The sequence below is a fragment of the Lynx canadensis genome, chromosome E1 (assembly GCF_007474595.2).
Source record: "Lynx canadensis isolate LIC74 chromosome E1, mLynCan4.pri.v2, whole genome shotgun sequence".
Lineage (NCBI taxonomy): Eukaryota > Metazoa > Chordata > Mammalia > Carnivora > Felidae > Lynx > Lynx canadensis.
This window is the reverse complement of record NC_044316.2, coordinates 11,715,895-11,743,312: the sequence shown is the minus strand read 5'-3', so window position 1 is coordinate 11,743,312 and position 27,418 is coordinate 11,715,895. Positions and strand designations below refer to the sequence as shown.

The 27,418-nt window shown below is 42.2% G+C and overlaps 1 protein-coding gene across 3 annotated transcripts; it reads right to left on the bottom strand.

Moving 5' to 3' along the window:
* Positions 1–552: 552 nt before the first annotated feature.
* Positions 553–27,418, bottom strand: COPS3 (COP9 signalosome subunit 3). 3 transcript variants are annotated; one of them, XM_030294643.1, is made up of 12 exons: positions 27,284–27,418; positions 23,593–23,722; positions 20,640–20,752; positions 20,498–20,547; positions 18,645–18,737; positions 17,046–17,225; positions 13,969–14,109; positions 12,195–12,368; positions 9,168–9,254; positions 2,419–2,532; positions 1,181–1,261; positions 553–880 (listed from the first exon to the last, which is right to left on the bottom strand). In XM_030294643.1, exons 1-12 carry the CDS (start codon positions 27,336–27,338, stop codon positions 827–829), a joined length of 1,272 nt encoding a protein of 423 aa, XP_030150503.1. In that variant the 5' UTR covers positions 27,339–27,418; the 3' UTR covers positions 553–826. The 3 variants fall into 3 exon arrangements, with proteins under 3 accessions (XP_030150503.1, XP_030150504.1, XP_030150505.1); XM_030294644.1 differs by lacking the exon at positions 27,284–27,418 and having other exon boundaries at positions 23,571–23,640; XM_030294645.1 differs by lacking the exons at positions 20,498–20,547; positions 20,640–20,752; positions 23,593–23,722; positions 27,284–27,418 and adding an exon at positions 20,353–20,422.

The window sequence follows — 27,418 nt, the reverse complement described above, 5'->3', positions numbered from 1 at the left end:
ACTTTTTACATGACTCATGAGATTTCTCTTTGATAATGAAAATGTGACCGACTATAAAGTTGACACATTTAAAAAAGTGAATGTTGCTAGCAAGAGAGGGACATTTTTAAGGACTAAATTCTAATTCAGGCTTCTCATACTTTACAAAGACTCCACACCATTCCCGGGCTTAACTGGTGAGCCCTGTCAGACAAATTGCAGAGTTCTGCAGAGAGACCCTGGGAATAATCACAAGGCAGCTGTGCAGCTTCACTGAAAATCCTTCTGGAAGAAAATGTAGCAAAGTCCGGCCCTGGTCTCAAGACTGCAGAAGAGTGGAGCCCACCCCACAGGTCAGAAAGAGCACAAAGCATCTCGGATTCACAGCGGGTACTGTCACTAAGGCGCAGGTTACTTCTAATTATAAAAAATTAGCTTCTGTGTTATGGACTCCCAGACTTTTCAAATCTTCCAAAAATTCCTCAAGTTTAACCATTTCTGTTCACAATGAACATAGCCCTTAAAAACTTTTCAGAGAGGGGAAAAAGCGATACAGAAGACACATTAATGTTCAAGTAATTTAAAACAAAAAGGTAGATTTAATGCAATAACAACATTAATCTGAGGATAAATAAATCCACAACAGACTTTAAAGTTTGCATTTTTTTTTCCTTTCTTTGCAGAGAGAATGGTTTTCTTAAAGCATATGGGACTGAAGATGTCAAAACAAAATGTAATTTCTTAATGTCCAGGTGAAACAGGCTTGGTCCTCCCTGCTGCCCTCCTACCGCTTGCCACTGGCCAAGGTGATCAGTTTCTCTCATCTAACTCAGGATGGATGTTAGTTTCAAGAGTAACTAGACGGTTTGTTTCCAGAATCATCTTCTTGTGATCCCATGCTCTGTAAAGAAGAAAGTGAGACGATGTATTTACACTTGCCCTTGCCAGAGATTTCCCACCGGCCCCAAACAAGCACACCCTGTTCTTCTGTGAGGATAGTCGGTCACCCTGTGTACAAACAGGCCATAGTTTGCATACTTCCAGGCTGCAGTTTGATAATGCTCTCAGTGAATCTCTCCATGAACTTGGTCACAAAGGTTTTCAAGAACTTCAGGCAACTAATAAGCATTTAACCTCAAATCAAGTTCATGTTCCTTTTCTGTCCAGGCCACTTCTAATTAATGAAGGGAACCCTAATCACCTTTTGTACGAACTGGGGGTTCACTGTGATCTCCTGGTCCATGGCCTTCAGCCGCTCATCCAGCTCTATGCACTTCAGCATCTGGTGATAGACAGGTTTGAAGGTGGTTAGTAAGCGAGTCTAGGTCAATTACCTCCTTTTTAACCTAGGCTACTAATATGGGTGCTACAAGTTCACAGTCCCATGATCTGAAACCCCTGGGGCGACACAGGTTTGGAATCAGAATTTTTTGAATGCAGAAAGTTAATACTGTACAAGTACTGTATATTACCTAACATCCCAGTAGGATCTAGGGTATGCCCCATAATCAAACACATTAATATCTTTTGCAGTGAGGCCTAAAAATATGCACAAAGTGGGATAAAGACTATGCATCATTTCAGGTGTAATTCGCCATCACACTTAGTTACCAAAACCTCCAGTTTTCATGGTTTTTTTTTATTTTAAATTGCAAAACAAGGAGTGTGGAAGTCTACTATGTTACTATGCATTGCTTTCAGGTTTCGGAGATTTAATATCTGGTTCCATCTACTTCCATAATGTGAGGTAAGAAACATAGACGCCCACACAATCCCGACTCCTGTCTGACCCAGAGTGGCAGTCAGAACACGTGACCTCAGAAGATGCAAAGGGACCACTCTGGCCATGCCCAACGGAGGACTTTCTTCCTCCAGCTACCCCCCTTCCTCCCTCTCCTGACACACAGAGGTTTCTGACCTTCTGACTATACTTTACCGCAGAAATGAGGCTCTGCATTATGAAAGGTGGTTGGGTGTGGATAAAAGCATACTGACTGTAAGACCCTAAAGTGTTTCAGTAGCTAAACTAGGCTGTGGTGAGTTGCTGGGAAATCCAACCCACCACTGACTTATAACCATACAATCTGGAAGAGGGTTAAGCAATGCTCATATTCAAAACAACTTTGTAGGAACTAAAATGTTCCCAGAAACTAGTTGGGAACTACCTGTATATAAGGGGTGCCTGGGTGGCTCAGTCGGTTAAGCATCTGACTGTTGATTTCGGCTCAGGTCATGATCTCACAGTTTGTGAATTTGAGCCCTGCATCAGGCTCTGCACTGACAGCGCACAGCCTGCCTGGGATTCTCTCTCTCTGCCCCTCCCCTACTTGCGTGCACTCTCTCTCAAAAAACAAACAACTAAAATTATCCTGGAGCATGGGAGCAGTATTTCAAATGCAGCATCTCAAACATCAATCAAAACCTGGCATTCAGATTTACCTCCTGATCAATGTTATGAAGCATGGCTGGGTTATTATATTTTTCAGGGTTATCATGGAAACTGACCATACCATCCTTCTGATTAATACTTGCAAAAATTTCACCATCTTCTATCTGTAAAAAAAGAAATCAGGAAAGTAGTTTAGACTCAGATACTATGTGGATATATAATGTTTCAATATAATCGGGGGGAGGGGAGACAAAAAACAATAAATAAATTTGTATGTTTATTTTTAGGCACCATCTGTTTATTCAACAAGTATTTACTGAACGCCTACTATGTGCTAGACAGCCCTGCAGATACTAAGGGCTACAAAACTCATACAGAGACACATATACCCACTCTTGTATTTTTTTTACTGAGCTAAGTTTCACATAGTATAAATTAACCATTTTAAAGTAAGCAATTCAGGGGTGCCTTGGACATCCAACTCTTAATTTCAGCTCAGGTCATGATCTCTCGGTCATGAGGTCAGTCCCGCATCGCTCTTGGCGCTGAGCATGGAGCCTGCTTGGGGTTCTCTCTCCCTCTCCCTCCCCCCCTCACTTGCCTTCTCTCTCTCTCTCTCTCAATAAATCAATAAATAAAACAAAGTGAACAATTCAGTGTAATTTGCAATGTGTAACCACCAACTCTATCTAGTTCGAAAACATTTGCATTGCCCAAAAGGAAACCCTGTCCCCACTGAGCAGTGACTCCTTTTCCCATCCTCTCCGTCCCTGGAAACCAGCAATCTACTACTTCCTGCTCTAGGGATCTGCCTGTTCTGGACACTTCACATGAATTGAATTGTGTATGTTTCTTTTGTTTCCTGCATCACCCAGCATAACGTCCGAGTGCCTTGCACCTTAAAACGTGAAACCCTAACACATTTGGTTCACCCCCGTACAAATTCTCTTCTGATCCTTCAAGAAAACTTTCCTGCTAATGCTGATCCCAAGGTAGTTTCACGGCTATGTTCTTTATTTGCATCAATGACTGAGGAGTTATTTGACCCTCACAGCCAAATCCTGTCCTGAAGTTAAAAAGTGAGAAACCAGGAAGTCTTGAATAGGACTTGTTATTCCTAACACACTGCTCCACATTCTAGCTTTGGAAGGGACAGATGCTGCTTAATGAAACGGCAACCAGCCCAACACACATTAAATGGAATACATCATTCTCTGTGTGATCACGGAGAGCTGCCTCTTTAAACGTGGACAGAACATGCCCAAATGAAATGCAAACCTAGCTTTACCACAGCAGCTCTTTTTGTGATAACCAGAACTAGAAACAACTGAAATGAGTATAATCACAGTGAGATACTGTAGCCCTGAAAATGAATGGAGCCACATACAACATTTTGCTCATAATATTGAGCAAAAAAAGCCAGACCCCCCAAAATATATACTGTATATTTCCTCTTATATACAGCTCAGAAACAAATACAAAATAGAATGTGAGAAGCCAGGATAAGAACCTGGCGAGCCAGGAGTAGGGCTGGAAGCAGGCATGAGAGATGTTTCTGGGATGCTGATACTATGATTTTTGATCTAGGTATTGGTCTCACAGGTGTCTTCTCTTTGTGAAAATGTATTTAGCTATAAACTTAAGTGTACTTTTCTCTGGGCAGGTGATATTTCAATAAATGTTTACCGAAAAAAGTTCCTGGGGCACCTGGGTGGCTCAGTCAGTAAAGCATCTGACTTCGGCTCAGGTCATGATTTCACAGCTTGTGGGTTCAAGCCCTGCATAGGCTTCTGTGCTGACAGCCCAAAGCCCGGATCCTGCTTCAGACTCTGTGTCTCCCTCTCTCTCTGCCCCTTCCCTGCTCATGCCCTGTCTCTCAAAAATAAACATTAAAATTTTTTTTTTAAATCCCTGACATACAATCGGAATAGGCCAATATCTATTAAAGAAAATGAATCAATAATCTTCTAAAACAAAACCACCAGGCCCAGAAGGATTCACTGGTGAATCCTACCAATTAAGGAGGAAATTATACCAATTTGTACGATCTCTTTCAACGACAAAAGCAAAGAGAATACTTTCCAACTACTATGAAGCCAGCATTACCCTGATATTAATAAAACCTGACAAAAACATTACAAGAAAACTACAGACCAACCTCTCTCATGAACATAAGTGCAAAAATCCTCAAGAAAATATAAACAAATCCAATAATATATAAGAATTATACACCACAACCAAGTGAGATTTACCCCAGGTACGCAAGGCGGGATGGACATTCAAGAATCAATTAATGTAATTCATCACATCAGCAGGCTAAAGAGATCATGATCCTATCAATTGACGCAGAAAAAGTGTTTCATAAAATCCAATGAAAATTCATGATAAAAACTCCAGTAAACTAAGTCTAGAGGGGGAACTTCTTCAACTTCATAAAGAATATCTACAGGGGTGCCTGGGTGGCTCAGTCAGTTGGGTGTCTGGCTTCGACTCAGGTCATGATCTCATCATTTGTGAGTTTAAGCCCCGCATCGGGCTCTATGCTGATAGCTTGGAGCCTGGAGCCTGCTTCGGATTCTGTGTCTCCCCCTCTCTCTCCCCCTCCCCTGCTCATGCTCAGTCTTTATCTCTCGTTAAAAAAAAAAATTAAAAAGAAACATCTACAAAAATCCTACAGCTAACATCACACTTAATGGTGAGAAACTCAAAGCTTCCCCACAAAGATCAGGAACCAGGCAAAGATGCATCCTCATACTACTCCTTTTCAACATTGTACTGGAAGTGTAGGAAGACAAGAAAAGGAAATAAAAAGTTAGGAAAAGAAAAACAAAAGTGTCTTTGTTTATAGATGATAAGTTTGTCTATATGGAAAACCTGAAAGTATCAACAACAAAAAACCCTCCTGGAACTAATAAGTAATTACAACAAGGTTGCAGGATACAAGGTTAATATGGAAAAGTGAATTGTTCTCCTGCATACCAGCAATGAATAAGTGGAATTTGAAATAGAAAAAAACGATATAATTAGCATCCTCCCCACCCCAAATGAAGCACTTAAGAATAAATCTAACAATAGATGTACAAGATCTATGAGGAAATCAAAGGATGAGGACGGAAATCCAAAAGGACTAAATAAATGGAGCGATATTCCATGTTCTTAAATAGGAAGACAGTATCATGAAGATGTCAGTTCCTCCCAATTCAATTCATAGATTCAACACAATCCCAATCAAAATCCCAGCAAGTTATTTTTATGGATATCAATAAACTGATTCTCATTTACATGAAGAGACAAAAGACCCAGAATAGCCAACACGATATTAAAGGAGAAGAACAAAGTTGGAGGACTGGCACTACCTGACCTTAAGACTCTTCTCTAAAGGGGCGCCTGGCTGGCTCAGTTGGTGGAGCATGCAACTCTTGATCTCGGGTTGTGAGTTCAAGCCCCACACTGGGTGTAGAAATTATTTAAAATAAAATCTTAAAAAGAAAAGAGAAGAAAACTTACTATACACCTACGGTAATCATGGCAATGTGGTATTGGTGAAAGAACAGACGAATGTATCAATGGAACAGAACAGCCAGCCCGGAAATAGACCCATGTAAACAGTCAACCGATCTTTGACAAAGGAGCAAAGATCCTCCTTTCAGCAAATGGTGCTGGAACAACTGGACATCCACAAGCAAAAAACTGAATCTAGGTGCAGCCGCTACATCCTCAAAAATTAAATCAAATGGGTCACAGACCTAAATGTAAGACGCAAAACTTATAAAACTCCCAGAATACCACATAGGAGAAAGCCTAGATGATCTTGGGTGTGATGATAACTTTTTAGCTAGAACACTAAAGACACAATCCAGGAAAGAAATGATGGATAAGTTGGGCTCCATTAAACGTAAAAGTTTCTTTCTGCAAAAGACAATGTCAGGAAGATGAGAAGACAAGCCACAGACTGGGAGAAAATATTTGCAAAAGACACATCTGACAAAGAACTGTTATGCAAAATATACAAAGGACCGGGGCGCCTGGCTCAGGGGGTGGAGCACGCAACTCCTGATCTCGGGGGTCCTGAGTTTGAGCCCCACACTGGACAGAGAGATTATTTTAAAATAAAAGAAAAATACATACAGAGAACTCTTAAAACTCAACAAGAAAACAAACAGACTAAAAAATGGGCCAAATATCTGAACAGGGACTTCACCAAAGAAGATATACAGATGTTAAATAAGCATGTGAAAAGTTGCTCCACATCGTATGTCATCAGGGAAGTGCAAATTAAAACAAGATACCACTATACGCCTATTAGAGTGGCCAAAATCTGGAACACTGACAATATCAAATGCTGGTCAGGATGTGGGCCAATCAGACCTCTCTCTTTCACTGCTGGTGGAAATGCAAAATGTTGCCACCATTTGAGAAGACAGTTTGGCACCTTGGTACCAAACTAAATATAGTCTTACCATCTGAGTCAGCAATCACACTCCGTGGTATTTACCCAAGGGAGTTGAAAGCTTATGTCCACACAAAAACCTGCACAGGGATGTTTACGGCAGCTTTACTCGTAATTGCCAAACTTTGAAAGCAAATCAAGATGTCCTTCAGGAGGTGAATGGATAAACCGTGCCACATCCAAGGAATGGAATATGATTCCGCGCTAAAAAGAAAGGAGCTATCAAGCCATGGAAAGACATTAAGGAACCTTAAATCTTGATTACTAAATGAAAGAAGCCGGTCTGTAAAGGCTACATACTGCATGATTCCAACGACGGGACATTCTGGAAAATGCACAACTATGGAGACAATAAAAATTATCAGTGGTTGTCTCAGAGCACGGAGGATTTTTTAGGGCAGTAAAAATAACTCTGTGTGACACCATAATGATGGATACATAGCATTATATGTCTGTGCAAACCTGCAGAAAGTACGGCAGTGGCCATGTGTCAGGTTGGCTCACCAACCATGACACACGCACACGTGTCACAACTATAACACACCACTCTGGTGAGGGTTAGTGATGATGGGGAAAGTCATGGATGTGCAGCGGCGGGGGACATACGGGAAATCTCTGCACCTTCCTCTTAATTTTGCTATCAACCTCAAACTGCTTTAAAAAAAATGTCTTCTTTAAAAAAAAAAAAAATCCCTACCCTCATAGACCTTATATTCTAGGGCAAGTCTTGAGCTTACACTCAAGCTTGGCAGGATGGATATACCAGGCCAGAGAATTCTCTGTCGTGGAAACTGTCCTCTGCATCGTAGGACATACAGCAGCACCCTTGGCCTCTATCCACTAGATGGTAGTACCCCTAGCTGTAACAGCCAAAAATGTCTTCAGACATTGCCAAATGTCCCCTGGCAGACAAAACACCCCTGGTTGATCCAGAGCCTGTCAGCGTTCGTCTGGGTTGGTCACACAGTGTTCAAAGCCCCTTCCTCCTCCTTTGATCCCTCAAAGCATAGCTTCTGACTCCTTGCTGGTGTCATAACCACTCATGTATTTCTTCTCACCCACCAAACAGTGAGTTTCCTGGGGGTACTGCGTCGCTCACTGATGCTTAAACCCCTGGGGAGCTTTAGCAAGGTGCTCCTAGCGAGCACTCCAAGGTTGATCAAGTCAGACAGGTTTTGTTTGTTTAGGATGAGCGCGTGTTTTGAGAATTAGGATGAAAGATTAAAACTTCAAAACGTTTGTAAATTGCACTATGGAAATAAAGTACTCCATTATCACAGTGGAAAATAGTTTCATTATTCCTAATCCTGATATGGCAGTGTTCCTAAAATCAAAGGGGACATCATCAGCAGAAAAATGTAAAATGCTGACTTTCTACACCTAAGATTTGCTTGACCTGGGCTGAGGACATAAGTCTGGTCTGACGGATCAGATCTTAGCCATGTATTTACATAACTGAATAGGTAGGTAGATTACAATCTATCAACTCGGTGGGTTACCCTGTGCATATTTATTTTTATTTATTTTTTTTTTTTTTAATTTTTTTTTTTCAATGTTTATTTATTTTTGGGACAGAGAGAGACAGAGCATGAACGGGGGAGGGGCAGAGTGAGAGGGAGACACAGAATCGGAAACAGGCTCCAGACTCCGAGCCATCAGCCCGGAGCCTGACGCGGGGCTCGAACTCACGGACCGCGAGATCGTGACCTGGCTGAAGTCGGACGCTTAACCGACTGCGCCACCCAGGCGCCCCTACCCTGTGCATATTTAAATAATGCTTCTCTAAATTTGGGGAGTGGACAGATGCATCTGGGACACTTTAAACAGGGATGCTGGTAGTATCTGACTTCTGAAGGCAGGTGCTGAGATAGTGTCTGCTTTAGCCCCCTTTATTGTTAATGCTAACTCTAAGCGTACTAATGAACTGACAATGGCCCACAAGGAGGGAAGGGGCGCAAGTCACATCACAGTCAACGACTGCTCCCTCTCTAGCTGAACAGAACTTCCTCGGTGTGGGCAGGAGTGTGTGTGCCCTGACCTCCATACAGCTACAAGTTCATGTCCTCACTATAGAGCACCATGTTGAGTAGCACTGCTCTAGGACTCTGTACTTCACAAGTGTTTTACAAATATAAGTAAAGAGGACAAACAGGACATACCATGTATATCACATGGGTACCTATGACTGGAAAACCCCATAGATTGTAAGGAAATAAACCAAAATGTCCAGAGGTTGACTCTGGATGTCCCTCTCTTTCTCTCTCTTTGTATTTTCTATAATGAACACCTGTTACTTTTCTAAGGACAAAAACCCACCAAGGAACTTTTTAGAAATGAAGACACACTCACCATATGTAGGACATATTTCTCTGCCTCCTGAGGTCCAGATAACTGCACACGACTTGCCATATCTTGTAATGATAGTGTTAAAAAGGTCTGAAATTCAGAAGTAGAATTAATCACAGGTAGAAACAACAGAGGACATAAATTTCACTAAATGTGTACAGAGCTCTAATGAATCACTCAAAATCTGCTTTCTGTGACTGTGCAAAATAATTTTTTGTTGTGAAGATGACTTAGAGTTGAGGAAACCCGTGTAAATTTTAGTCCTCGGTTTCCTAGAGGTGTAAGGACTTCTGGAAATGTATCCTACACAGACACGCAAGTGAAGTGACACACACACAAAGTTCTTTACTGCAGCACCGGGACCACCTAGAAGGATTGGTTGGTGCCGTCTGGTATAATTGAGTCTATAGATGACTATGCTGTTGTTAAAAAAAAAAAAAAAAAAAAAAATTAAAAAGGATACTTCTCATGAACTGAAATGGAATCTAAGATAATGTACACCATTCAATGAAGAACAGTGTGCATGGCATGCTGTGTAAATGGAAGGAAACTTTATGTACTCGTGACAGTGTGTATGGATATGTACGTATATGCACACAGACAACCTCTAGGACACCCAAGAAACTGGTAACACTTTCTTCAGAGAGAAAGAAAAGGGGTGGCTGGGGTATAGGAGCTGCATGGAGATTTGTGTGTCTTTTGAATTTTGCACTGTAAACATACTACCTATTAAATAAAATTGACAACATCACTTTCATTCTTCAAAATGCGAAGCTAAAGTGTATAAACACATGGGGCGTTAGAAGGAAGCCAGTGTTTCCCACAACTCTGTTTGGGACTTGATGAAAATGTTCCCCTTCAGGAACAAATTAAAAGAGCTCTTTTTTAAGGAAAGCTGGCAATATTTACAGCAATGGCCTTTTCAGAGCAGAGCATGTTAAAACCCTGATGTTGAAAATTAATAAGCCAATGACCAAAAAGTCTATGTATACTTTAGTTCAGGGAGTAGCATCCAAGAAAATGTAATTGTTAATTTTTAAAGTACATAAGCAGTTGAACACAAATGAAGACTTAAAAGTCAACATTTCTAAATACATGGATCATTTTTCCTGTTTCAAAATAAAGAGAAACTTCCACCTGAATGTCCATCAGTAGAGGACCAGTTGAATGAATCAATCGTGATTCATCCATAAAACAGACTACTATATAGGGGAGCTGTGATACAGGCTTACTTTGCCAGGGAAAGAGGTTTAGAACATAACCCTAATCACATTTAATTGTGAGTGTCTCCATATACATAGAGAGAAGAGAGAGAAGCAAGAAGAATCTAGAAAAATGTCCATCAAAACATTAACATGAAGTGGCAGATTTCAGCCCCATGTGAGAACCCCTTGTCCCTAGTTGCCTTCCAGCCAGCAATGTCACAGAACATCATTCCTGTCACTGACATGGACACACGGTCTCCTTGTTGAGACTTTCTGAAAAACGTCTGGTTTTCTGACTTTGGAAAATTAAAATTAAAGATTTAATTAAAAATTAAATTAAATTCTGGCGTGGCTAGAAAATCCGTGGATTATTCCCCCTTCTAGAATGCTGGCACTAAGACATGATGCCTAAAAGCACAACAGCCACCAGTGAAGATTTAACCTTCTTCATTTAACTTTTATTTGCCATTCTGCAATTTAACATTTTTCTGAAAGGTACCCTCTCTTACCTGTGTTAACATTTTGATTCTTTTAGCTAACGTGCAAGTGCTAGTCACAAGCAGGGGGCATCTGTTTGTCAACAGCCACCTCTCAATGGTGACACAGCAAGGGACAGAGTGGTTCTCAAAAGAAAAACTTTTGTGGGGAGAATCAGGCTGCTTGTTACCCTGGATCTCAGGTCCCGGCCTTGTCTGCCCATAGATAAAGTCAGTTTTCCTCTGGCAGACAGGTTACATTTGTTTCTAACATTTCTTGAGCTACTTTCTCTTTCATTTTCCTTCTACAAACCAACTTTTTACAAATCCTCTGATTTCCGTATGTGAGTGGGGCAGCTAGGGTTGCTCTCTCTAGAGTATTTGGAAGGAGTTTCCTCCTCTTGTTCATTGGCCGTCTCCTCGCCTTCCTCCCTCTCCCCCCTGCGCGGCTCACTTGCCTCCATGACCGTCCCCTTGTCACCGCTCTCCTCTGGCTTCTCCAGGCTCTCACTGCCTGACACTCCACCCAGAGCCCAGCGGCCCTCCCACGGAGAGGGCACCCAGCAGCAGACACCCCCTCTTCTGGCTCCTCTGCCTCTCCGCCCCGTCCCGCGGCTACCGCAGGGTAAAGGGTATGCCCAGAGCCAGACTGACCACATTCTCGCCAGCTGTGAAACGCCCCCTCTGACTACACTACTTCTCAAGAGGAAAAAGCAATCCTGTTTGCTGAAGCGGCTGTTCGCTTCCTGTTATTTGCAGCACATGCCTTTGGAGGTCACGTGGGAATTCATTTTTCTCTCATGCTTTTTGGTACCGTTTGAACACCGGGTAATAAGCATATTTCCTCTAATCCAAAAGCAGCAGGTCGTTTTCATTACTTCCTACAGTTCAACTGCACATAGCTCGTTCATCTGTGGCCTAAATGGCAACGTCGAGGTAGTGCTGAGTGTTCGAGCAAGAAGTTCAAGTACAGATGAGCACAGCCCGGGAGGGTCCACGGCTGGTCACAAGGGACTTGTGTCTGCATTGTTAGCGCCACCCCTCTGCCCATGGGACTGTTTACCTCTCTCAGGCTACCTGTCTCTGCCTCCCCATGTAGCCGTATCTCCTACCTGTCTTCCTCTTCACCTGTTCCTCTTCTCAAAAACCCTGTTCTAGCCCTGAAAAGACCAAAAGGTATAAATCAAACTCTTTCTAAGTCATCGGTTGTAAGAGTTCTTGCTTAGTAAAGAAATCGTGCCACACTTTATCCCTGTATCTGCTTCCTCAGCACTGAGAAGGAAGAGAGAGAAGAGGGGGAGGCCCCGGGGGAACCAGGAGATGCTATCTGAGGGCGTCGCTTGCCTCACCTTGGTTAGCCTTTGAATATTCTTCTTATAAAGAGAAGACAAGCACTGCTTCACCAGCCCCATGTTGTTATCACGAGTAAAAGTTTCACTGTGCTTGCTCACCAGGTTGCGGAGTTCTGAGGGGTTATTGGTTGAATAAACTTGTGCTAACTCGTGGTATGCGTTGCTAAGAGGCTGAAGGTTTAAAGGTGGGAAGAAATCAGATTAAAACATTAGAGATATAAAATTTGTATAGGAAGCAAAAAGAAAACACGGTGCTATATCATGCGCAAGTATATTCAATATCCTTTATTGTTACCTAAGCAACCTATTGCCTAACCTTAACCTATTGTTACCCAGAGCAAATGCCTAGTTTTTAAGACCAAAGATAGAAATTCACTATGGAGTGACGTATTGTCAAAAAAACTGTGTTATTTCAGAGCAAATAACGGCATAGCAGGTGAAAGTATACTGCACTTAATAAATGCATGCGTCTTTTTTCTTTTCCTATTGATAAATTACACTGGGAAAAAAGAAGGCAAGATTCCTATCATTCTCAACTCTCTTGCTCTCTCTCTCTCACTCACACACACACACACACACACCCCTCACCAGATGCAACAGGACAATCTATTTTCGACAAAAAGGAAGATAGGAGCAAGAGAACCAACAGCAGCTGAGGGCCTCCTAAGAGCCTGAGCTGCTTTATGCATTTTATATACATTATCCTCTACTTTAAATATTAGGAGATTGGGGCGGAGATCTGAGAGAATGTGGGATGGTCATGAGGAGCACAGGTGCAACGCGGATTCAAATCTGTGTCTCTCCTCCAAAGTCTGTGTTCTTCACCATGGATGCTAGCCTCATAAACCACGAATGCTGTGAAGGACAGTCATGAAGACGTCGTCTTACGCAACTACTCTTCCTCGAACAGGCCAGCTCAAGGGACCATGGGAGTTCTCCCAAATGATCTGAGAATGGCTACCCTAAACTTACCCTGCCTCTGACTCTTTCATGGGATTCAAGGGACCTCCCTCTCCTCCCTCATCTGTGACTAGGCAGCCCAGAGCCCTAAGAACCACAGCAAGGCTCTGTAGTGAAGGACACAGGGCTGTCTGCAACAAGACAGCATAAAAATCTCATTAGGAAGATTTTCAAATTGATACCCTGAAATTCTGAGTTCTGTACGAATAACAGGGTTAAAATTGTTATCCAAATGACTGTGACCTTATAACCTTTTGAACTGCCCGATTTTATTCTAAACCATGAGGATGTATTTCAAAAAAAAAAAAAAATCTATTTTTCAATGTGGTCCAAAGCTGGGTCCTCAGTGGAAACAAAAGTTCAGTGAGCAGACCTTGTGGTTTTCATTCAGGGGCTCTAGAAAGATTTCCTAACACTCGGGCAGATGCAGTTCCATAAACTCAGCACTGTCTTTTCAGTACTTTCGCTAAACTGTAATGAAGAAGAAGATCATCATCATCATCAACCTTTACAGGAGCTTTGGCATCTATGGCAATAATTACTCAGAGCAAAAGTTTGAAAACAGATTTCTAAGTAACATTCCCCCCCGGGTCAGTGATCAGAGGGTGCATGGACTGGAATAGAGGCCAAGATTCTGCAAGAGCAGCAGCTCCCAGACAATAATGTCCACTATGAAACGTATTAAATGTCTGCTAACTTGAAGCTGCCGGGAGAGCCAAATCACTATAAAATAAAATTACACAGCTACGTATCATTATAATTTCCTTATGGACTTAACATGTCACCTAAGAAATCAATTTAAAAAACTCACCTTAATGAATCTACCCACAATTTGAGACGTATATTTTGGTAGCTGTTGTACTTTTCCAAGTAATATCAAAGAAACTAGAATATACTTTTTATATGATTCCAACATGATATGACTGACCGCCATGGCAGGAGTAGTTATGGCCTGAGCAAGAGAAGAGAGAGCACACCAGGGCAGAAAGGGCAATCAATCAGCCACACGTATCACTTTAATTAAAAACAATTCTTACATTTCGTGCCCTATGAGTATTTTTAATAATGTCTTGAGAACGGATTCTCGTGCTATAAAATTACCCTCTTCAAGTATACCAGACAGTGGCTTCAGTATATTCACCGTGCTGTGCAACTATTACCATTACCAAATTTCAGAACATTTTCACCCCACCAAGAAGAAACCCCATATCCACTAGCAGTCATTCCTCATTCTCTTCTCCCTCCAGCCCCAGGAAACCACCATGCCACTTTGTCTCTATGGATCTGCCTAGTCTGGACAGTTCAGATAAATCTGTGGTCTTTTGTCACTGGCCTCTCTGTTTCCAAGGTTCGTCAGTGTTGTAGCAGGTACTGGTGCATCATTCCATTTTATGGTTGAATGATATCCCACCATATGGACAGACCACATTTTGTTTACTCATCCTCAGGTGACGGGCATCTGGGTTGTCTCCCCTCCTGGCCACTCCGAACGAAGCTGCCACGAACATCAGTGTACGTGTTTGGGGGCAGACATTTGTCTTCATTTCTCTCAGGTATATTTCTAGGAGTGGAATTGCTGGGCCAGGGTGGTAACTCTATGTTTAACACTTTGAGGAGCTGCAGACTGTTTTCCCTAGTGGCTGCACCATTTCACACTCCCGTCGGCAGTTAGGAGGATCCCAAATTCTCCACCTACTCGTCAATGCTCGTTTTTGTTGGCTGTCTCTTTTTAATTCAGGCTGTCCTCGTGGTATGATTGTGGTTGTGATTTGCATGTCCTTGATGACTACTGATGAGGAGTATCTCTTCATGTACCGATGGGTCGTTGGTGTATCTTCTTTGGAGAAATGTCTCTTCGTTGGCCATTTTTAAATTTTAGTTTTTTTACTGTTGAGTTGTAAGAGGTCTTTGTACATTCTGGTTGCAAGTCTCTTATCAGAGATCTGCAAATGTCTTCTCCTCTTTTGTGGCTGACTTTCTACTCTCTTTCACCCGGATTTATGAAGGTCAGGGAGAAATGAAAACTATCGTACCCAAATCAGCTCAAACATTCCAAATCAAAACCCAAACCACTGAGCCTGTAAGGTGCTTCTTTGAGATGCTACAGAAACATTCAAATGAGTGCATATGTTTACACGTGCAATGATTTCTACTACAGCATTGCTTAAACAGTGAAAAACTGCAATTGACTTACATTCCCACCAACTGAAGACCAGTAAACTAAGTAGGTCAATGTGTGGTGTGATATGAGAAGACAAAGCTGCTTTCTTTCACTTTTTGCTTTATGTAATGCTGAATGATCTGATTTTTTTCCACTAAGTACATCCCTCTCTTGGATTCTTTTTTTTAAGCAGTAAGAAATCTGTATCACCTTCTGAAATTAAGGTACTAATACCATCTATAGCTTCATGTATATTATTAAAACACAGTTGCATGAAGTACCCTAACACTAGACAATGCTGGTCAAGGCAAAATCAGGGTATAAATAGATTTTCAGCAAAAACGTTCCTATCTGTATCAAAAATGTTTTACTTTTAACATTTTAATTATTTGGGATAGAAATATCTTTTCTAAGTGCATTACATACTTTCCTGCCTTTTCCAAAGCCCTCATCATCTTGATATTTCTGGATCATCAATATGTTGTCAGTTATCATACTGGACTATAAAATCATTTGCCCAGTGGCTATGAAATATGTTTATAATTTTCTGAAGAACTAAAACTTTTGACTATGTACTCTTAAAGAGAAGTCACCTTGGGGCGCCTGGGTGGCTCAGTCAGTTAGGCGTCCGACTTTGGCTCAGGCCATGATCTCGCGGTCCATGAGTTCGAGCCCTGCGTCCGGCTCTGTGCTGACAGCTCAGAGCCTGGAGCCTGTTTCGGATTCTGTGTCTCCCCCTCTCTCTCTCTGACCCTCCCCCCGTTCATGCTCTGTCTCTCTCTGTCTCAAAAATAAATAAATGTTAAAAAAAAAAAAAAAAAAAAGAGAAGTCACCTTGAAGGTCCTTACTTGACTAGACACATCCCCCTTTTTTTTTCTTTGAGTAAGCTCTACACCCAACATGGGGCTTGAACTCACGACCTTGAGATCAAGACTTGCATGTTCTACCGACGGAGCCAGTTGAATGCTCCTGACTAGACATGTTCTAATGACATCATCCCTGCCCAACAGCACCTTCTGGTGACAATTCCCTGAGGCAATGCTAATAAATACATGCATGTGTATTTATGTCTTAGCATTTTCAACTAAATTGTGAGCTTCTTCAAGGCTTAGAATATCCTTCATTATCTTAATATGTGACAGGAATATAAGAAATATTAAACCTCTGACAAATTTCTTAAAATTCTAGTATTAGCCAATATTGTATGTCTTTTTCAGACTCTAAAACATTCTACCAAATTATGCACTATACAGGTCATTACACAGACCAGGGGCCATCACATAGACAAAGCAGGTAGGGGCTTTCCATTGTATGCTCAATACCCTTTGAATTTTGAACCATGAGACTGTTTTACTTATTAAAATAAATAAAACTTAACAAAACACCACAGATTGTTTTAGAACAAAAAGACATTTCAAAGATCATTCAGCTCAATCTCTTCCCTTTGTGTAAAGGTCAAGAGACATACAGAACTTCACCTGAATCACACAGGATACGAGTGGCAAAGCCTAGATCAGACCCCACTCATTAGTGCTCTTCCCTCCACTCCTACTGCCCTTCAACTCAAGGACAGTTTACCACCATGTACATGATGATCCCAGACAAATGATCTTTGAAAGGACCTCCACCTGAAACTCAGAGGCCCAAGATCAATCCACACCAGCTGTGCACTTCTTCGAGCATACAAGTTCAACAGAACCTCAGGGGCATTTAGAGAGATGATTACCTGTTCATAAAAGTACAGTGCTCTTTCAAAGTTCTTCAGCCCGGTATAGATCATCCCTCCATAATAATAGTAACATAGAAAGTGCTTTGCATCATAGGCTCCATTCTCTTTACAGATATCCATCATGTCCACATCAAGATATGGAAGGGCAGGCTTAAAGCATTTTGCCAGCAAACAAAGCTGTGAAAAATTTTACATTGAATCATCATTTTAATTGTACTTGGCAGGCTTTAGCAGGAGCAAATTCATAGATTCTAGAAAGTTCAAGAAAACATTTTATTTACTCTTTATTTTTTTTAAATTTGAGAGCGAGCGAGCAAGTGAGGGAGGAGTGGAGACAGAATCCCAAGCAGGCTCTGCACTAACGTGTGGGCTTGAACCCATGAACTGCAAGATCATGACCTGAGCTAAGGTTAGACACTTACTGACTGAGCCACCCAGGCGCCCCTGAAGAAAACATTTTAAACCATCTTACTGATTAAAACTGTTCTAAGTGTTGACACATTACTCCATTTTCCAAAGCATTCAGAACAAAACAGCATGTGTTTATAAAAGACTAAGCAGGCAGGTGATAAAGTACTCCACAGACGAATTAAAGCTCAGCTAATTACTTAGCCTGCCTAGCACCCACTCGGCTTATAGATGCACAAACAGGTGAGTCCTTCTTCTTTTTGAATTAGCAGAATAGAAATAGACCAATATGGTGTGATAAAAATGGCAGTTTTCTTCAACTGTTTCTTTTTAATTTCTGAATCGTTTCCGTAAGCGTAGGGAATTGCTCAACTCAAACTCAAGACAGCAAGCACATGGCAACGTTTTGTAGCTGGATGATGCTGGTACAGGTGTAGTTACAGGTACAAACTCAGAGCTGTACAATTAAGACTAATGTATTTAATGTGTGTAGGTCATACCTCAAGCACAAAAGTTTTTTAAAAAATAGAAAGAAAGCACCTTGATGTGAAACTAGAACATGTGTTTGGAATAATCCAGGTACCATGCTATTAAAGAAACAATCCATACCCCACAGGAGCTGGTTAAACCCCAGAGCATTATGGTATAATCTGTAGCTGTAAAACATTGATACGGAGACCTCTCCAAGATACATCAAGTAGAAAAAAAACAATGTACATATGAGTTCATACAGATTATTGCTACTGGTACGAAAAAACTGAGAGAAAAATACACATATTTGCTTATATGTGCATAAAATATCTTTGGAAGGATACACAAAAAACTAACACTGATTTCCTCTGGAAAGAAGAGATGGGTGGCTCATGAGCAAGGTGACTTCATTATCCACCTTCCCTTTTGCCTTCCGGAGTCTGAACCACATAAAATAACATAAAAGTGACTTGGGACATTTTTAACATCGCAAACATTAACCGGTCTGCTTACTCATCTCAGAAGCCTGCTGGCTGAGACCCATTTGATAGTTTGCGTTCTAGCAGCCAGTTGCAAATTCCCGCACTGATAATGTCCCTACACATTTCAACTTCTAGAACACATCACAGTCCCCACCAAATTGCTCTCCTTTATTGAGCAAGCGCACAGCCCAACTTCCACCTTTGACCCCAAGTGACTCACTCCCCTGCTGCTTACCTGGCAGAGATCAGCGTGGACTGAGGTCAGCTGGTTTGTATTCATCTGCATCTTGTCTATGGCTTGCTTAAGGACGCCAATTCCTCGCAGGGGCTGTCAGAAATGACATCTCTTTCAGATAAGTTCTCAAAGATGGCAGCACATTGGATCTTATGTTGTCACTTACAAATAAAAAATAACACTAATTGATAGGTTCCTTTAAAGAACAATATGAGGTTTCCATACTCTTTCAGGAAATATCTGTCCCTATTCAGTCAAAAAACGCTTTCTTAAGCTGTTTCTTACACTATTTTAGAGTAATTCAGCACCATTTTTAGGTTATAAACCTTTTTTTCTTACGATGAAGATCAATAATCAAAAGCAATATTACTTTGTCAACAGTTCATTGTATTTACATTGCAACAAACAAAAAATTTCCAAATCATTTACAATAAAGAGCCTATGCTTAGTAAGCGTAACTACGGCTAAGGATGTTGGCATCTTACCACAGGGCAGTCTAGATATCGTCTGTAAATCTCTCCACCACCACCATCTCTTAATGGATTATAAATGACTATTGAAACCAATATCATAACTTATAAACAGATCATTTCCTGCCCTGATGATAAATAACAAGACAAAGTTTCAAGTGAGGCAGTCAGTTTCTGAACAGGAGATATGACTCTAAAATAGCTAATAAGGGGCGTCCGGGTGGCTCAGTTGGTTGAGTGTATGACTTTGGTTCAGGTCATGATCTCGCGGCCCGTGAGTTCGAGCCCTCTGTCGGGCTCTGTGTTGACAGCTCGGAGCCTGGAGCCTGCTTTGGATTCTGTCCCCCCTCTCTCTGCACCTCCCTGTTCTCTCTTTCAAAAATAAACATTAAATATATATATATACATACACACACACACACACACACACACACACACGTGCACACACACACATATACATACACACACGTATATATACACACACACATATATACTTATACATATATATATAAAATAGCTAAATAACTCCCATGAGGTTTTCAATAAAGATTTTTTTTTTAACCATTTCTTTCAAACCACAATTTGTCTAATATTCCTACAAAATCCCAAATGGTTCTTTCTGTCTGGTCTCCTTCCAAGCTCCATCTTCAAGTTCAATTTCAAATAATAATTGAAAACACTCCAAATTATAACTTGTGTCAGTATCACAAAAGTTAAAGACCAAAGAACTGTTTCAGATTAAAGGAGATGAAAGACACAGGACACCCTAATGGAATTCATGACCTGAGATTTTCTTCTGTTGTGAAGGACATTAGGGAAGTAAGTGGCAAAATATAAATAAGGCCAGATTTGTTTAAAAGATTATATCAACGTTCATCTCCTGATATTTATCATTGTGCTGTGGTTGTAGGAGAGAATGTCCTAATTTTTAGGAAACACTCATTGAAGTATTCAGGGTAAGTGGTAACATATCTGCAATTTTCTTTCCAATGGCTCGAGAGAGAGAGAAAAGGGTAAGTGGGGTAAAATGCTGACATCCGGAGAATCTGGGTGAAAGGTACATGGGGATTCTTCATATTGTAAAGCTAAAATGTCATAATTAAAAGTTCAAAGTCTGAGCAAACAAAAACCCAGTATATTACTACATAAAGGGCACCAGAACGGTAGCTCCAAAAACATCCACTGCCAGCAGCAGCCTCCCTTGAGGCCCTACTTCCCATGCATCTGAGAGGCCTCACCTGATGTACGAGCTGGAGGTCCTCACAGCAGATGCTTGGCGACCACACAGATCTGTTAGGACACTCAGTACTAACTGGAACCTTAACAAAGGAGTTCATTGTGTAAATCAGAGATTTCTTAAAATATTTGACTAACATTGCTTACCTGTTTCCTTTCCACAAGTGCGTTTGTCAGCTGATGGCAAAGCCCGGCAACTAGAGACGGCAAGGACAAAATGTTGACAACATCAATGACTACACAGGTAAAATACATTCGGTGGGAAATAACAAAATGTTAGTTGGCTTACAAGTGTCTGTTGCGTATCGAATGTGCTCCCCATTACAAGTGCTGATAAAAAGCTGAACCTGTGAGAATAAGGTTTCGAAGTCAGGAACACTGGGCATGGAAAACTTCACAAATCTGGAATAAAGAGAAAAGAATCAATTCCTCCTGATATTTTACAAGGGAAAATGAAGAAGCCACTGGGGCCAGAAGTTCATCCTATCTCCAGTGCTCTATGAAAGTAAATGAGTCACCGATATTTTTAAAAACTAGGAAAGAGTATATGGGACTGGCCCGGTTCTTTGCAAGGTCAAAACACAGAACACAGACACAGATGAAGGCTGAGAAAAATATGCTTAAAAAAGAATTTTTTTTTTTTAATGTTTATTTATTTTTGAAGGAGAGAGAGACATAGCGTGAGCAGGGGAGGGGCAGAGAGAGAGGAAGACACAGAATCTGAAGCAGGCTCCAGGCTCTGAGCTGTCAGCATAGAGCCCGATGAGGCGCTTAAACTCACAGCCGTGAGATCATGGCCTGAGCCGAAGCCAGACGCCCAACTGACTGAGCCACCCAGGCGCCCCAAAAAAGAATTTTCAAAAAGAAAACTCCATTAAACGAGGCCAAATATCAGGTTGTCTAATATTCGTGAAGGAACTGAACATGAACTTTTAACCCAAAGTTTTCAAAACCAGTTTTCTTTTGAGCTCCCATGTAGTTAGGGCTATTTAGTCATTTAAAAACCAGTTGTAGGGGTGCCTGGGTGGCTCAGTCGGTTAAGCGTCCAACTTCGGCTCAGGTCACGATCTCACGGTTTATGGGTTTGAGCCCCGCGTCGGGCTCTGTGCTGACAGATCAGAGCCTGGAGCCTGCTTGGGATTCTGTATCTCCCTCTCTCTCTGCCCCTCCCCAATTCACGCTCTCTCTGTTTCTCTCTCTCTTAAAAATAACCAAACATTAAAACAACAACAACAAAAAAAAAACCAGTCGTTTTTCTTGCTCTAAGGATGACAGATTGAAGGGGCACAAGGACTGAGAAGTTCCGACTGGCTGGAGACTGTGACTGTACTTCAGGGGGTGGTGACTGTACTTCGGGGGGGCTGAGGTCCATATGGGAGAAAGAACCAGCTGAGGTGCAGGGCAGAGGAGTGGGGGAGATAAGAGGCAGGATGTGGATGGTCCACCCTGAGTCACTGGGCAGATGGGGCCTTCCAACAAACACTCTGAGAGGGGACCAGAGACAGGTTTTGGGGAAGAAATCAGATAAGCTACTACCACTCAGGTATTGCTTACAAGTAAACTTCCAGCTTTTTATTTATTTATTTTTTTTAGAGAACTGTTGAAACTAACTTCAAGTAAAACAAAACGGATATTACTGCCTGAACCCAATCTCTCCTACATATTTGCATTTGTCCTTTCCTCTCTGTAGTATCATTCAACTTAACAATGTCACCTCACATCTGTAATTGAACTTTCTCGTCATCAACATGCAATCAAACGATCTCATTTGGGCTTCACAAGAGGTCAGCACGGCATTGTGATTTCCATCTTATAAATAAAAACAGGCAGCTCAGGACCCCACGGCTTATAATTGGAAGAACATAATTCAAATCCAGGGTACTGGGAAACAAGTTCAGGGTTCTCTCCAGGTTTTCTTTTACAGATATACAATGGTAAAATGCCTTATAGCTTTAAAATGCTGTCATGCACCTTACCTCACCTGATACACAGCCACATAGAAAGTTGTATGTGCATAGAATATGCACGCTATCCATTTTGTTAGCCAGCAAACACAGACAGTAAAAATCTTTACCCGCCAGCACCATCCAAAAGAATTTGCTGCAACGGTAGACCCGTTCTGTATCCGTGCTGTCCAACACAGTGGCTACAGGTGGCTACTGAGTACTTGACAAGTGGCTAGTGGGACAGAGCAACTGAAGCTTTAATTTTAATTAATTTACGTTTAAATAGCCACCTGTGGCTAGTGGCTACTGTGTGGTAGAGCACTGCTCTTGACCCTTTCATGCTGATAAAGTTTCTTCTCTAAACTCTATTCCTGACACATCTTTGTCTCAGGGGTCCCTGTGCCAGTGAAGCCAGACCCTCGCTTTAAGTCCATTTCCTCTCAGTTTATTTATATTGCTTCAACTTTCATGACAACCCTAACATCCCAATTTCTAATACTAAAACATCAAAAAGAAAAGAATTCTGTCAAGCACACAGAATTACAAGGAACCCCAACTGAAATAAGGTCTATTTAATTTGGTCTTAAACGGCTTGAACTTGTTTGAAGGCAATCTGAAGCAAAGTTCCTTTGGATCGCTGGTAATTTCACTCAACATATTCCACTGTGTCCTATTCCATCACCCTTCCCTAGTTTCTTTCCAAGTTAGAAAATGTGGACAATCTGACAGATTATGTGAATAAAAGTATTCAGATAAATGCAAACTACAGTGCTCACAACTGAGATGGCCACTTATTTTTTAAAATAAATTTCAAGGGGCGCCTGGGTGGCTCAGTCGGTTGAGCGTCCGACTTCGGCTCAGGTCATGACCTCGCGGTTTGTGAGTTCTAGCCCCACGTTGGGCTCTGTGCTGGCAGCTCAGAGCCTGGAGCCTGCTTCGGATTCTGTGTGTCCCTCTCTCTCTGCCCTTCCCCTGCTCACGCTCTATCTCTCTCTGTCTCAAAAAGAAATAAAACATGAAAAATAATTTTTTAACAAATTTCAAAATTTGTATAAACAGGATTAAAAAATAACAAAATTGAAAATATAACAAACAAGGATTAGCTAGGAGGAGTAAAATGTAACTATGAGGACTTGACTTTATAATTGTGCAAAAGAGCTCACTGTTGTTTAACATGGTATACTTTCTACACCAAAAAAACAAAAACAAAAACACCTATAGCCAGAAAGGCTGTAGCGTTCAGGTTTAGCAAGCGTTCAGGTTTAGCACTAAACTGTAAAAGGAGACGCCTCTTACAGAACAGCAAGGACACCCAAGGAGTGCTCTTGTACGTCCAGAGCCCCGAGCACAGTGTCCAGATGGGATAGGTTCTTTGCAAGGAGTTCCCCACTCTTGTTGATCAGTTCACAAAGCTGAGTCATTTGCCCTGGAAAACAGGAATAACACCATCATTCAGTTACAGCACTAACCAGACTAGAGAAACTCTATAACCACAGACTTCATTCCTCAGAGCAAGAAATAATCTAAAGGTGACTTCTTGTATCTCCTTCATTTCAGGTGGGGAAATGGGTCAGCAGGGTCAGAGAAGTGAAATGGCCTTGACTCAAAACTAGACCTCCTATTTCCTTCTGGCCCTGAAAATTTCTACTCTTCGATTCCCTCTTCAATTCCCCAAGTCAGAAATGCACACATTACTATCACCACCACCCTCACCTCCCTCTCTGTATCCAAAATGCCACCAAATACGATTTTACTTTTAATTTTACTTCCTAAGTCTCTTGGCTCCATTCCTTTCTCTCTCCCCTGCCTTATTCAGACCCTCATCACTTCTTGCCTGGACTACATCATAAATCTTCTAAACTGTCCCCTTACCTCACTCTTTCTCTCCTCCAACCCATACTTCATATTGTACCTGTATGACCTTTCCAAAATGTAAAATCCAATCAAATTACTCCAAAGGCTTTAAGAAGTCCAAATGCTTCAGCCTGGTAAGAGGCCGCTGCACCTCCCCAGCCTTACCACCTGCTTCCACCCCTCTCTCCCCCAACACACACTCTCTAGTCACACTGAGTTCACAAAATTCAGTCAACATTCCATGTTGTCTCACCTTTCTGCCTCTACACATCCTATTCTGCAAGCTTGCTGTCCCTTCCTTCACTCTGCTCTCCTGGGTCTTCCACTACCTGACTCATACACTTCCTGCAGCAATCGGCCTGGGACTTTGGACCCTCATCTTACCCCTTTTCCCCAAGCTAACTTGAAAAATGTGTTCTCTCTGTGCCCTCTCTGCATCACCTAGGATTGTGGTGGTTAGGTAACTCAACATAAACTCAGGAGAAGAGGCAGTCTCATGTCTCCAGTTTCAGAATACAGTGCTTACTTACCAGCGAATCAATCAACAGCCTGTTAATTAATCTCCTAATTGATCCACCGATTCCCCACCCCCCCCATACCACAATGTTATGTTTTCACAACTAAGGTATAGAATCTAATTAGGCCTGAATTGGTACTCTGAAGTAGACTCACTGATTTTGATGGGTTATTCCGAGACACCATGGCCACACTCTATACCTCCAAATTCCACTAGCTGTCTTTCTGGTGGTGGTTGGTGGTATGTATGGAGTTTATATAAGGGAATGGGCGGAGGTGCCTGGACAGTTCAGTCGATTAAGCGTCCGACTTCAGCTCAGGTTGTGATCTCACGGTTTGTGGGTCCGAGCCCCATGTCGGGTTCTGTGCTGACAGCTCGGAATCTGGAGCCTGCCTCGGATTCTGTGTCTCCCTTGCTCTCTGGCCCTCACTCACTCTCTCTCAAAAATAAATAAACATTTAAATAAATGTATATAAGGGCATGGGCAACAACTTCTTAAGTTTCCTCCTTTATAGTTCTCTTTCACATTTTGAAGTTCAAGCTATATATATCAGCTATTTCTATTTAGTAGCTGAGGGATATTTTCCCATATCCCAAGGAAAAAAAAAAAAAAAAACCCACGTGAATACCAAAAAATTTAAAATCCAAGTGACTGCAGCTTGGTAATTTTGTTTCCGAGGCTTCTATACTATACTTTAAAATTTTTTCCAAAAATAAAGAAATATACTATTATTATCACATGCACTGCAAAGCAGGAATAAAAAAAAATCTGTGATCTGATTAGGTACTATCTCTCATGATAACACAAGTTGAACAGGAAAATACCATCACATTTTATTACAAATCTCACTGGTAAATACAAAATAGCCTCTTCTAAATAATTGCCCCCCCCTTTTTACTCACTACTCTATAATTACACTTACAATGATAAGAACCACACAGAAACAAGCATTTCAGTCCATCATTTTCCCCCAATTAAATAGCCAATATAGAGCTGAGACTTAAAATAAAAGCTGGGTCATTATGAAATCGCAAGATAGTTAACTACTGTGGGCCAAGGGAAGAATTAACAGTAAGTGCAGTGCCACAGGGTGCATCTGACATGAGCCCAGAGATGTGGCCATGAAATTCCCTCTAATCAAAGCAAGCTGGAAATTATGAAGTTCCCTTCACTTAAGGTCCATGTTAGGAAACTCTGAGTAAGTGCAGAAAAAACAGAAACCTCATAAACATTTCCTATGCACTGAGCATGAGGCACAGAAGCCATAGGCAGTGAAAGTATCTTGTTTATCTCTGCCTGACTGTTCCTAACGCAGTGACTCGCAGAGCACCCATACAGAGCTTTTCAGATAAGTGATCTCACTTGATGCTAAATAGCCCCAGTCCCATTTTGTAAATGAGAAAACTGGCCCAAGAAGCCACTGTCAGGATTCCAACCCAAATCTAAATAACCATACTACACCCCAGGAAGGAGAAACCAAATACTTGTAGCATAAATGAATGAATGAATGGTTCCTTCATTCATGGAGGCTGCAAGTTTGTGCCTTACCTGTGAACCTAGTTTCTATCAATAATAAGGGGAAAAAAGTATTTCATTAGGCATGGCTTCAACCCGGTCAGTTAACTTGCACCAGTGAGGTAAATCTCACTCCTCCATTTTTACAAATGGAGATAAAGAGATTCAAGAGATTAAAGGTGACTTATCCAAGGTCAGGCAGCTCCTAGAAGTTTACAATTAACAGCTGTTAGCAATCATTTGCAACTGTATCTATTGCACCCGAAATAACAGGTACTGTTTCAAGTACTTTTACATGATTTCTCTCATTCAATCCCAACAACCCTCTGAAGTAGGGTCTTATTTTTATTTTAGAGATGAAGAAACAGGGTACTTAAAGGGACCTTCACAGCCTGCAGCTAATTAATTCGGAGTCCAGCGCTCTATACTCAGGTGATGAGCTGAATGAACCAAAAAGCACGAAAATTTAAGTAATAGTGGTCACAGTTCTACCCCTGGAAATGCAGCCCTACGAGTGAGTGCTCCCTCGGCATTCAGCGGGACTAAAATAGACGCGGAGGCTTCCCGAGGGCACGCCGGCCGGCCAAGGCGAGCCTCCGAGCCAAGGCACCCAGAAAGGATTCGCCTCGCGCCCGCTACCCGCGGCCTAGGCCGGAGGCGGCCAGGCGCCACCGGGACAGACGAGGCGGTGCACCAATCAGCGCAGGGAAGGGAGGCCGAAGAGACCAACGGGCGCTCGGGAAGGCGTCCAGCGGAAGTCACCGCCCCCAAAACTGTCAAGCGAAGCGCCCGAGTGGAAGGGGCCCGGGCCGGGGGGAGGAGGGTCCGGGCGGCCCCAGGGAGGGGAGATAGCCAGGCGGCCGAGCACACTGGCCGGCAGACTAGAGCAACGAAGACCGAGAGCGCGAGAGGGCTGCTTGAACTCAGCCTCGCCCGATCCCGCCCTGGTCTAAGCGCCGCAACCCCGAGACCAGCCCCGGAGGCGAGGTTCGGCACTAACAGGGACGTCCCAGCCGTCCGCGCTGGCGACTAGGGATGCAAGCCCGTCCCCGCGGCCCGGGGGGCCCTCCCAGGCCCAGCTCGGCGGCCCAGGGCCTCACCTTGAGCCGAGAGCTGTCGGACACTGTTCACGAACTGCTCCAGGGCAGACGCCATGTTTCCCCCCCGGCGGCCCGGGCAGCAGAGGCAGCTCACGCGGGAAAAGGAGGCTGCTCTGGGAGGAGGGGCCGCGGCGA

Coding starts and splice junctions, on each gene's coding strand:
- COPS3 (XM_030294643.1), bottom strand. CDS start 27,338: ATGGCGTCTGCCCTGGAGCAGTTCGTGAACAGTGTCCGACAGCTCTCG. Junction 12,369..13,968: donor TTGTGGGTAGATTCATTAAG/GTGAGTTTTTTA, acceptor TTAAACCTTCAG/CCTCTTAGCAACGCATACCA. Junction 2,533..9,167: donor AGAAATATGTCCTACATATG/GTGAGTGTGTCT, acceptor CTTTTTTTACAG/ATAGAAGATGGTGAAATTTT.